Source organism: Sander vitreus, chromosome 4 (genome assembly GCF_031162955.1).
Source record: "Sander vitreus isolate 19-12246 chromosome 4, sanVit1, whole genome shotgun sequence".
Classification (NCBI taxonomy): Eukaryota; Metazoa; Chordata; class Actinopteri; order Perciformes; family Percidae; genus Sander; species Sander vitreus.
The window spans coordinates 19002351-19015156 of NC_135858.1; the positions used below are offsets into that span (position 1 = coordinate 19002351).

The 12806-nt window shown below is 39.9% G+C and overlaps 1 protein-coding gene across 2 annotated transcripts in view; it reads left to right on the forward strand.

The window, feature by feature from the left end:
• Positions 1 to 14: 14 nt before the first annotated feature.
• Positions 15 to 12806, forward strand: part of itga7 (integrin, alpha 7) — a 35756-nt gene continuing 22964 nt past the window's right edge. For both annotated transcript variants that reach the window (XM_078248858.1, XM_078248859.1), the window contains exon 1: positions 15 to 588. In XM_078248858.1, coding sequence (XP_078104984.1) covers positions 371 to 588 — 218 coding nt within the window. In that variant the 5' untranslated portion in view covers positions 15 to 370. The remainder of the gene's footprint in view (positions 589 to 12806) is intronic.

The window sequence follows — 12806 nt, forward strand, 5'->3', positions numbered from 1 at the left end:
GAGGCAGGGAGGGACTGAAAGAGAGAGGGGAGGGGGAGGAGTGAGCGGGCTATTCAAGGCACTTGTCCTCTGTCTCCCTCTGAGCATAGAGGAGGGGGAGGCGCACATGCATTGAGAGAAACTCACAGACACACACATATACGAGTGGCGGCCACATTTTCACAGCCTGCTCTTCAGACTGACAGCAGCAAGCGGAGTTGAGAGGCAGCACGAAGAGAAAAAGGATTAGAAACAAGGGAGGCATCAACAGAGGAGAGGAGACAACACAGGATTTGTCTTCTTTTATCTCTCTGGGAGCCATAAAAGGATTCCCCCCTGCACTCTTCTTGAACTGAACTTGCTCTGCTGCTAAGAGGACCTGCACCCTGCTATGGCAGCTCTGGTGGGACATGGGAACACTGTCTCCCTCTCATCTTGTTCCTCTCATCGTTGGACTACCCTCATCTGGGCTCTGTTGTTCCTTTTAGGCAAAGTGTGGGGCTTTAACCTGGATACTACTCACACACTGCATAAGTTGGGAGACCATGGCACCTTTTTTGGTTTTTCTCTAGCACTTCACCAGCAGCTTACCCCAGAACCTCAGAGCTGGTGAGTGGGTGAATGCAGCACTGAGCATGTGCACTGTGTGTCCTTATTGACTTTTTCTTGCACCTCACATACTCAGTGTAAATGTGTGGTATATTCTCTGCACCTGCTTTTCATTCAAAATGTTCACTATACCATGAATTTAAATTTTTAGGGCAGTTAAAACCTGAAATTTGAGTTGTGTGGCTGCTACAGTCAGCGTTTCCGTGCTGCACCAGTCCTCAGATTTGCTAAATCATTGTTACACATAACTCTCATAACTCTGAACTGGGTGCAGGAATTTCAGCATGTTTATGTGCAGCATATACAGCAAGAGCAGCCTGAGCTCTGAGTTAATAGACGATGATTTACAGTAAGTGGAGAGTGGATGAGAGTAGGCTTGTGCTGAATCAGCTGGCAGGCAGTGATTTCTGAAGAAAAAAAGGGTGATTTTTCCTGAGCAGTTCAGGTTAGATGCTGACTTCACACACACAAGAGAAGTAGAGAATGTGTCCTATAGTGTGTTGTGTGTATGTGTTCATGGATGAGATGTGTGTTTGTTTCTCTTGTGTTTATTCTGTGATGTGTTTGCCAACAGCTGTTTTGCTGTGTCTTTTAGTGTGACTGAACACTGAAGCCCTGTTTCTGTTCTCTTGTAATTATGCATAAAGTATACCTATACATTTACATATAATGTTCACTGCATGACGGCTAATAAGAGACAGCCTTAATATATCTCTCCTGAAGCTGTGTGATTAATATTTCATCTGATGAGGTGCCAGAGAGAACAGTTTTGTAAATATATATATATTATTTACAAAACTGTTCTCCATATATATATATATATATATATATATATATATATATATATATATATATATATATATATATATATATTGATATTAATGAACGTCTGTTGCATTCAAGCCATTGCCAAATTAGTTGATACAAAGCTAATCAAGACTATCAGCTCCACACAACTCTCTCTGTATTTCTCAGTATGGCTATGTTCAGAAGATTATGTCGTCGGGCGACTTTCAAGCACAGAAACTTGAGTGAAGATAATTACCTCTTCTGAAGAGACCATCATCCATTACATACATTTATACTCACATACTCACTTAAAAAAACAGCCACCTACATAAGTGCCTTAAATACAGTAAAATACTAAAATACTACTTTTTTATTTTGTTATAGTTTTAGTTACTTTCAATCTACATGACAATGCATCATATTTCATAAAATTAAGCAGTAGAAGTAGGGGTAAAAAGTACAGTATTCCCCTATGAAATGAAGTTGGGTAGAAGTATGAAATTGTAAAAAAAAAAAAAAAGGAAATAGAGGTAGCTCAAACACTGCACTTTATTACTTTCAACCTGTGAATATAACAAATGCAACACTGATGTAATGTACACCATTTAAAAAGTAATTAAAACACTTTTTGAATAAGGGTGTAATTTACTACATGTCCCTGTTTTGAAGCTCCATATATAACCGTTGGCTCCTCAGTTTACTCGGGCTGGAGTCACCCTGTCGCCTGGTAAGACCAGGGGAATGACATCAGCATTCACACAGACACATAGACAGTTGGAAAGTGGAGCGATGTCACCCCTCTGAAACCTGCTCACTGTACAGCAGCATTCCTGGAACTTGTTTTAAAAACTGATTCTGAGCTAAAAGTATTGTATCACGCTCTGCTGTGGGCCATTTCAAAGTGCAACAGAGGGAAGACTCCCAAGAAAATGCCCATGTTGCACAAGTGGAGTTAGTGCCAGGAGGAGACAATCAATAAACTAATTGATGTTCTGATGTGATGCACCAACTGGAAAAGAGTTGGATGAATAATGCTGATGCTAGTATGCTGTGACATCACACCCACTGTTTGCAAAAATGACTTCATAATGATTTCATCCTGTCCCAAATCAGTATATGACTTGCAGGGCTGTAGCCACGATTTTAGAGATTCTGAGATTATTATTATTCGATTTCCCAACATGAAGATTGAGTGAAAACCATGTATCGCCAAACACGCCAACTTTACATGAGCTAATGAAAGTAGCCCTGGTTTCATCTTTTTTCAGATAATCCAATGTATTTTTAAGTGGTTAGAGTAAGAAATTGGACAATTTTCTTAATCCCTAAACCTGCAATAACAGAATTTTTGGCCACTTGGGGGCAGCACAACCCTTTTAGGTTGATATGGCGAATTTGTAAACGGTGGCTTGTTTACACATCTAGCTGTTACGGAGTAACACTATGGTTCATTTGGAGTCGTGTTTCTGGCCATCTGATGAATGTAAATCCAATATATATTTTACATCTTTTAGCTCTGTTTTTGGTCTCCACCAACTCTTGAGGAAAATATCTGACCCTTTAGCTGATAAATACTTCACTATGACCACCAGCTAGCTTTGTCTGTCTGCTGTTTGATGCTGAGTAGGTGTACAGTGGGCTTTTTTGGTCAAGGGAAGCTGCAGATTTGTGTGATAATTCTCTGTACTGTAGGTTTGTCACTACAAGCAGCTCCTTTCACATTGTTTCACATTGTCATACAATAGTATGTAAATTTACTGGTTCCTAAACCCGCAAATTCCCAGAAAAAATACAAAAATCATGACCTCACTGGTACATCCCCAATGACTTGATGATTTCATCAGCAGTGTGGACTGTAGGAGTTCAAAACATTTTGACTTGATATAATTGCACTCTCAGTTAGAGAAATATTATTCAGACAGCAACAGAGCAATTATCTCTCCTGTCTGAATAGTACATTAGCTTATGATAGTGCCCTCACTAGGAGTTTAGTTTCCAAGGTGCTCCCATTATCATCTCTGCTCTTCTGATATACTGTCATGAAACAGTTTGCCTCAAACGTATTGTAATTAGATGCTATTGACTCATTTTCTCTTTATATCATGAAGGTTTGGGTTACTGTCGCCAGTGGCCACACTGTGTTGTCCTCATTGTGTGTTGTGCCACTGGAGTCAATGGTGAAAATGATATTACTGCTTTGATGCTATGTTCTGTGCTTACTCATGGCAGTATGACACAACCCATAACGTTAAAGTGCTAATAGAAATCAGCTTAGTCATACTGTCACATCACCTTCTCTGGTTTTGGAGTTGCACTGTTAATTGGAATTTGTTTCCCTAAAGCAGTGATACTCAACGTAGGGCCCACAGGCCAGATAAGGTGCTGGGTTGCCTGCCGACCATTTTCTAATTCACAATCTAAAATAAATGAATTCACACTGGGATTTGTTTTTGTACTTTGAATGTAAATAAGGTGCATAAAAAAGTATCAAAATAGAGCAAGTTCACCAAGTGCCAGGGGAGGGTCCCTATAGTAACAACGCTCTGCACACCTGACCTTGAAAGTAAAGGATTTTAAAGAAAAATTAGCCTTTTAATGTTTGTTCGCTTTTTCTGATAAATATTATTAATGTGTGTTTATTAACTGGCCCCTGGCCTCCTGTTATTTTGCAAAAGTGGCCCCCGGGCAAAGCAAGTTGAGTATCCCTGCCCTAAAGCATCAGAGGAGTTGTGTGTATTTCTTCAAAGGAAGGACCATACAATGTTGGGGCACAGACATTCAGCTTCAGATACAGCTGGAAGGTTAATGGAATGAATGTGTTTTTGTTCAGTTTTACAGTTTCTTTTCAGTGCAGGCTTATGTCTACCCCAAACCCTACAGCTCCTTTTCAGTATGGCAGCAAAGGTCAACCCCATGTGACACAATGATCTCATATCGACCAATCTGCTGTAATGAGATCCTGTTCACATGTTGGGAGGAAGTTAAAGTATGCCATACATAAGAGCCTCAGTCTGGCTTCCTGGACTTCTGTAAATTTTATATTATCTATCTTGGTTGTTGTTGTTGTCCTGAAGGCCCCAAGCTGAACTTAGTGGGCTTCTCCTACTGCTGCTGCCAGACAGAAGATGAGATGAGAGGGTATTTCAGACTGAGTTATGTGTGCGTCTGCTATTTATACTGCTATGAGAAGTGCTTCTGCTAATAGTTCACTGCCTGGTGAAGACAGGAAGCCCCCTTATCCCTGGTTGTTATCCCACAACTGCCAATCTAATCTCCCCGAAATCAGCTCACTGCTCATACCACTCATTGCCGTACCTATAGCGCCATGCAGCATGGCTAATAAAAAAACATGCACTGCTGATATTCAGGATTCAGGATTCAGCTTACTCTACATACTGCAAACTTTTAACCCTTGTATGGTGTTTGGGTCTGTGGGACCCGTTTTCAATGTTTGCTAAAAGAAAAATTATGCTATTTATTGCTTCTTCTAACTCAAACTCACTGGCCTTGGCTCATTTTCTGTGAAGAACACAGTACACCCCACCTACACATAACTATTACATATGACGTGTTCAGGTCTACTGGACCCAAGTGTATTTAATTGTAGGTGCTATGAAACTATGTTGTCTTTATGCACCTGCTATTCCCACACAAAGTTACAATAATGTTACATTTCAAGCACTTTCACCTGTTCTGATTAAGTTCTAAGAAATAAGCACCAATAATTATCAAATATCTTGTTTATATATTTTTTTAACCATTTTTATAATTGAATTTCCTTGTTTTCTCACAAAAAATGAAAATTATCATATGATCATAAATGTGATCTCACAGGGGTAAATGGCAAATATGAACCATACATTATGTATATATCATTGGTAATTGAGCTAAAGTAAACATCTGTTAAGTTTTTTTTACATAAATTGTTATGGCTGTATTGATTTAAAAGCCTAATAATGTGGTGGGTCCACCAGACCGGGGAACATTGGCTGTGTAACAAAAATATGAACACCACACAAGGGTTAATGTCATACATCAATATACTTAAAACAAACCCATGACAGGATGGTATCGCATGAAGCATTCTGCATATATAAATGTTTAGCTCACTGCCAAAGGCTTGCTGGAAAGCCTGGCGACTTACAGTTTCTGGTCATTTATTTATATTGATCTCTGCCTCTTTATTTAATGTAAATGTCTTTTCTGTTTGACAGTGCTTTGAGGTGGGGGAAGGTAGTTCTGCTTTGGTGCAAATCAGCTGTGATGGTTCTCTATCTGGCCTTGAAAGACATCTATTGTGCTTACTCTCTATTAACCCAATTGTTGGCCTTCCTTTTGTGTTATTTTTTTAATCGTAGCAGGAATCTGCATGAACTTTTATTGGCAAATTAATACTTTTTAACAGTGCCCCCAAACCTTGTCAGTTTGTTTTCGGGCGCAGCATAGCCACACATTGACAACATTATTAGAGTGTGATTTATCAGACTGTCAGGCTGTTGATGTCAGTAGACATCAACAGCCTGTTGGCTGTGTTGCATTGCTATCAGAGGGAAAGTAGAAAGTCTCAGGTTGTAACGAGGTTCATGTTTACCATGGACCTGTTTTGGTGCCTTTCTTGAGGAGATTCTCAGTGCCAGTGGGGCCACATGTAGCCAATATACTGTAATCCCAATATAATCCTAGTCTGGAGTTCGGTTTCACTGGCTGTGTAAGGATCTTAAACAGAGCTTTCTGAAGCTGAACAAATCCTCTTATTGAACTGGAGGCTTGATTAACACAGCTTAAAAAACAAGAGTGGCGTGTGGAAGTGATTTTGGATGACCTCCAAAAAGGTTACAGAGATTACAAGAGAAGACAAATGCAAAAGATAAGAAACTCAGCAGTGTGCAGGTTTAAGACATAGCAGGTATTTGTTTTAAAGCGATTCACACATTTTGGGAATTACATGTATTATTTGTTTTCTTGTGGAGACTGAGAGTTAGGTAAGGAGATTGATATCGCTCTCATGTCTGTGCGCTAAGTATCAAGCTAAAGACAGCAGCTGATTAGCTTAACAATTAGCCTGGCTTACAGATGAATACTGCGACCGGTCAACAAATAGTTGTGCACGTTGTGCGCTTTATGGCGTTTTTCCATTACATGGTACCTGCTCAACTCTACTCTACTCTACTCGGCTCGGCTCGGCTCCATTTTCCATTGCAGATTTAGTACCACCTCATGCCTGAGGCGAGCGTGGCTGGTCATCATAGCGACGCCGCAGGAAACTGCCGTGACCTAATGCGACACACAAAACGTCGAATGTGTGTTGTTTTTGACTCTCGGCATGTGGCTGATTTGCACCAAAGCAGAACTACCTCCCCCACCTCAAAGCAGGTACCAGGGACTTTTTTTCGTAATGGAAAACCAAAAAGTAGAGTAGAGTCGAGGCGAGTCGAGCAGGTACCATGTAATGGAAAAACGCCATTAGAGGTGCTGGCAGGTGGCTTTTGCTACCTTTGGCTAAGCTAATTGTCTGCTAGCTTTAGCTTTATATTTACCATACAGATATGAGAGTGTAATCTAGGCCTATCTTCTCCTCTAACTCCCATCAAAAAAGAAAATAAGCATATTTCCCCAAATATAAAAAAACTAAACTTCTTTAAGTCTTTAACTTTAACAGCCACACTGTGTTTGCTGTTTGCAAAACACAATACCCTCTGCACCTTCCAGTACCATTTATTTGGTATAATACACATATAAATGTGTCTAAATGGGGCCCAGCATAACTACCTCACACATTCAAAACACAATGAAGAATTTCTGGGGGTTCATTTGCATTAAAATAGCCAAATAAAAGCTGCTTTTTCGGCCTCAGCTTAAGAGTTGAGAATGAACCTTCCCCCTTTTCCCTCCCTAATTCAATTCATGATTTTTCTCCTGCTCCCTTTCTCTTGTTGCTAGACCTTCTAGAGGCCATTCATGTGAAAGCCTCATAAATGTAAGAGCTCACGCTGCTGCAGTGCTTATTTATATGAGAGATCAGAAGAGCAAAGGGTATATAACATTGGGCTTTACAGTCCGGCATGCGCGCACACACACACACACACACACACACACACACACACACACACACACACACACACACACACACGATTAATGCTCTTTACTAGCTCCCACTTACTCTCTGTCTATTTAACATTCTCCCATTCCTCCACGCTGGGCTGCCTGGACAAAAGCTCGGTGGGAAGCAGCGCTGCTTGGCTGAGAGCTTTCAGGAATATTACTCTGCGGCCCACGTGCTAACTGGAGGGAGAGGGACAATCTGCAGACTGAGTCAAAAAGGAAACACACAATTTAGATCTGATGGAGGTGCAATTACTTCATAGGAGAAGCAGGAGCTGATTCTGTATCTTCACTTCAGAGACACGGCAGATACAGTCCTGAGAAGATTTCTGGCATTTTGTTGCATTATTAGTACACATAATTATCATCTTTGGGGTAATGACTCATGTTTGACTGTGCTATTAGGTTTGCATTCAATGTTATTTGATAAAACATCTCAGCGGTTAAAGCGTGGTAGATGTAGTATGAGTTGACTACAAATATGGTACAATATGTGGGGGGAGGGGTTGAGGGTCTGATGGGGACTGGAGCTGCAGAGATGAATAAATCATGGAAGGCCACCCCTTTCATTAAATGTGTGTGTGTGTGTGTGTGTGTGTGTGTGTGTGTGTGTGTGTGTGTGTGTGTGTCCACACTTATGTGTGTGTGACAATTTGTGTTGACTCTGGTAAAGACCCAGTTTAATCAATCAGCTGATTGTGGCTCCAAAGGAACCTGATACAGAATCAGTAAAAAACAGTGAAAAGCTGACAGGAACAGGAAATGACAAGGGATGTGGAGGCTTTCTGTTTGTATTTATTAAATTACGCAGGAAAGTCTTTGGATAAAAATGGTCTAATTACTTTAACATTAAAACAATGATTTATATAGATGCCCTTTGCGTTATCACTGTCACCTGCTTATCTTTTTTAATTTCCTCAAACAGTTGTGGGTTAAAGAGGTCCACTAATGTTATCTGTATCTGTAATCTGTGGACTTTGTTTAGGATGCACAAAGCCTTTGTAAATTCAGACTCAAATGTTGAATGCTACTCACACTAAATTATTGTATTATCATATTAGATTAGCATATTTCTTTTTATTTTACACAATACTAAGACTAAGAAACACATAGCCTATTTCTCCATGTATGCATATATAAAATAAAACAAAATAATACCTACATTTGTAAAGGAGTAGTTTTAGATTGTCCCTACATCATGTTTTTATCTTACTAATATAGAAAGAAAGCCAAGCAGAAGCTGATATGACTAGAATGGCAAAGCAGCAATTACTAGCCACTCCCTTCAATCTCTGTTTTGTTATTATGTCTCTTCTATTTGTTCTTTGCTTTTCAGATTTTTTTTCAGTCGCCTGTTTCCTTCCTTAACTGTCACCTCCATGTATCTCTCTCTTTGCATCTGAGTCTTGCCTTAACACACACACACACACACACACACACACACACACACACACACACACACACACACACACACACACACACACACACACACACACACACACACACACACACACACACACACACACTGAACATGAATAGTTTCCTCCAGGACAAGACATGCAGGTCAGACCTGGAAACTCTAGATTGATCACAGGTGTGACTTATTGAATGTGTGTCTGTCTGTGTGACATACCTGTCCAGAGTGTTTCTCTGCTTTTCACCCATTGCATGCTGCTTGTCTCTGCCCTCCCCAAAAAGATGGATGGATGGACAGAAAAGGAAAGAAAGAACAATTAAAATACAGGCAAATTATGTGAATCAGACAGAGTGAATCTAGATAGATGGATCAATAGATGGATGAGTGGATAAGGAAGGGGAAGAAAAGGAGATTAAAAGGGACAGGGGAGGGCTGGTGTAGAGGTTGTGTCCTCTTTACACTTTGGACCTGAGGGCCAATCATTACCCCATCTATGCTTGGAAATGACTGTTCACTTATTGATCAGTAATGGAGCAGGTGGTGAGCTTAGGGGTTGTTAAAGATGCATGTGAAGTGAGGATGGGGTTACCATTGTCCTCTGAAAGCATACCCTTCTCCGTCCTGAAATATACTTTCAGGGTTGGATAGAAGTTCTAAGGCTTTTTGCTATTTCTTTTGTTTTTTTTTCAAATTGATTTAAACTGCGCTTGTAATGTCCAAACAAATCGTTTAAGCAGGAAGTTAAGTCACATCCGTGGGCAGTGAACCACAATATCCCAAAGGGGTTTTTGCATGGCCTGGCAGCTGTTTCTGTCTCTCTTTTTGCCCTTTATTGTGCATTACCCACCCCTTTTCCTCCTCTGCCCACAGTGGGAGAGAGTTGAGATGTTAAAAACATGATGATTCACAGTTTGGTCACCTCATTCTCAGCTGCCATTTTCTCGTCAGCTAAACTGAAAGAAGAAACTGGAGTCAGGTGTGAAAGCGTGCATTTTTTTTGAAAGAGCTCTGTTTTATGAGACATTGTCACAGCCGACATTGTTGGACGGGCTGCAGTCAGTGTGCTGTTTCATAGTTTACACAGTTGTTGCACAGCCTTCTGTTGCCTGGTGTGTACCACATGTACATGTGTGTGTGTGTGTGTGTGTGTTTGTGTGTCCAGGTCAAAGGTTACAGTCTTGCCTCAGGATAACAGAAGGCCTAAAGAGCCCCTGGCCCCCATGCTGATCCTGTAGAGCCACTGTCTATAGAGCAACAGCCTCATGCTGCGCTCCGACGGACAGATGTCAAAGGATGTGAGCAGACAGATTAGGAGGGAGCAACTGAAATGGTCCTGAAACTAAATATTGGAAATGTTTAGGGTTTATTTGATTCAACATTTCACAAATGTTATAAGCTTTCAAAAGGCCCACACCTGTAAAATTCCAGGGAAGGGTTGGGTTTAAAAAAAACAACTTTGTATCGGCTGTTAAAAGTTTCAGTTGCTCTTTTAAATGGAAGTGTGAAAAAGCTTCTGCCCCCTTAAGCACATTGTTTGAATGATGTGAAGTCACATTGAGGCCCTTTACTAACTTAGCTTGTATGGCCGTCATGTTAACGTCTGAACTGATTTCCAGTCTTTTGTCTCTCTCTCACATCTCTTCTTTTTCAGTGAAAGTCCTCGCTTTCCACAAACAAACATAACGGGACTTTACAAGTCTTGTTTGAATGTGTATTGGTGTGTTTACATTCAGACATGCGAGTATTGCCAGTTGTTTTCAGTAACAAAGAAAATGCAGCCTTGTTTTTAGCTAAATATCTTATATAACTTATATAATATATAAAATTGATTTTAGTTTTTTTGACACAAGAGATGGAGAATTTTGTCAACCTAGGAGGAGCATGCATCCTGCAAAAAAAAAAAGAAAATTGACTTCATTGGATTTTACAAGCTGCAAGTGCAATTATTTAAGGATAAGCTGAACATTCCTGGACTTGCTGGATCATATTTTAAGGTTGTGAGTCATCATAAAGATGAGATGGACCAACTCTTTTGGGCTTAGCTGTTTTTCTTATTGTACTGCTTTCTTGGTATTTAGAGATGCTGGTCTGGATAATGGTTACATGTGTGATGTATTGTTGTCTGTCTCTCACACTTAATCTGCCTGTATGGGAAGCTATCTGTACGCAGGGATGTGACTCCTGAGAGTGGGGGAGGAGTGAAGGAGGATGGGATTGTGTGTGCGGATGGGGTTTGTATGGGGGAGGGTTGGACAGGATCGTGGATAGTGTTGGGGTCATTACACATGCTTCCCTCAATGAACACATGGGTGTGAGTGTAGTGTAGTGAGGGCCCTGTGTGTGATTATCATCAACCAGCATGATTTTCATTACAATGGAGGGGTTTTGACAATGTTGTGTAATTGTTTTGGTGACAGCAGCTGACAAATTAATCATTGTACTGTATACCATATTCATAATTCCTAGACGCAATTAAAACCACATACATGCAAAATACAGTATACCATGCCTCAAAAATCTTCTGCATGTTTTGTTGGTCCAAAATCAACACTACACAAAGTCACTAAACTATTGTTTTTGACCATCAAGACATAATAATGATATTATATATAAGATATTACTTATTTAACCAGGAAAGAGCTTCGCTGAGATTAAAAATCTCCTTGCCAAGTGGCCTTGCCAAGAAAGCAGCACCACATACCAATATAAACCATAGAGGTTTTTGTGTGGGATATCAAAAGTAGGACTATTAATATAAATAGTAAAAAGGAGCGACACCAGAACTGAACCCTGGGGTACGCCATTGCTCACATTTAGCATGGCTGTAAACGCTAAGCCTTGTTTAATCAGTTTGTCAGGGGGAGTTGCTGATGCAGACAGGGCCCAGGTGCATTATCTAATCTGTATATACAACCTGGCAAAGCAAATTACACATTAAACAATCACACTCACACACACACACACACACACACACACACACACACACACACACACACACCGGCTCTGTGGCGTCACAGTTGCGTTCAAGACCCTGATATTTCCCATCCAGGCCCAGTCTACAGCAGCAACAAAATACCCACAACCACTCATGTTACACACTCACACACACTCCATGTCAAATATGGGTTTACTGAAAGATGAGCTTGGCAGTGGAGATCATATTCATGCTCTGACTCAATCCTGAACAATGAAGTGAGCTAAGAAGTGAGTAAAGGGCAAAACAAATGAAAGCATTCAGTCATGACAATCTGTGTTCAATTTGGGACATGTGTGCCTGTCAGTATGTTTTACATTATTCAACTCTGATTAACTCAATCACTTAACTTGGTACAAACAGATTCACAAATAAAATATTCAGGGCTGTGACAATGGTTGAAAACACACAGGCACCACAATTTTTCAAACAAAATTGCTTTTCATTTTAGGTAAAGAGGAAAAGTGGAATGAGTAAATACATGTTCTTAAAAAGGGCTGCAACTAATGATTTGTTTTTCACATTTTGTTTATTCATTGATCAATTGTTTGGCATTAAATGTTAATACAAAATGCCCATCGCAATTTTTGAAAGCTTGAGGAAACATTTTCAAATGTCTCAAAGAGATTCAATAACTATTGCATGAGAGAAAGAAAAGTTGGAGCTTGTAAATGTTTAGCATCTTTGCTCAAACAATTAATTGAAATGATCAATGAACTTTCAAAATAGTTGCCAATTATTTATCTGTTGACTAATTGCATAATTCACTAATCATTTCAGTTTCATTAAACATATTTTTTCATATTTGAGACAATGGAGGCATATTGTGCTAGTAAATATAAGTAGTAATTCATGCTAAATTAAATGAAAAGTGCTAAGTGTAAAATTCCCTTACACTATCTCAATCCTCACTCTCTTCCCCTGTAAGTTTTTTTA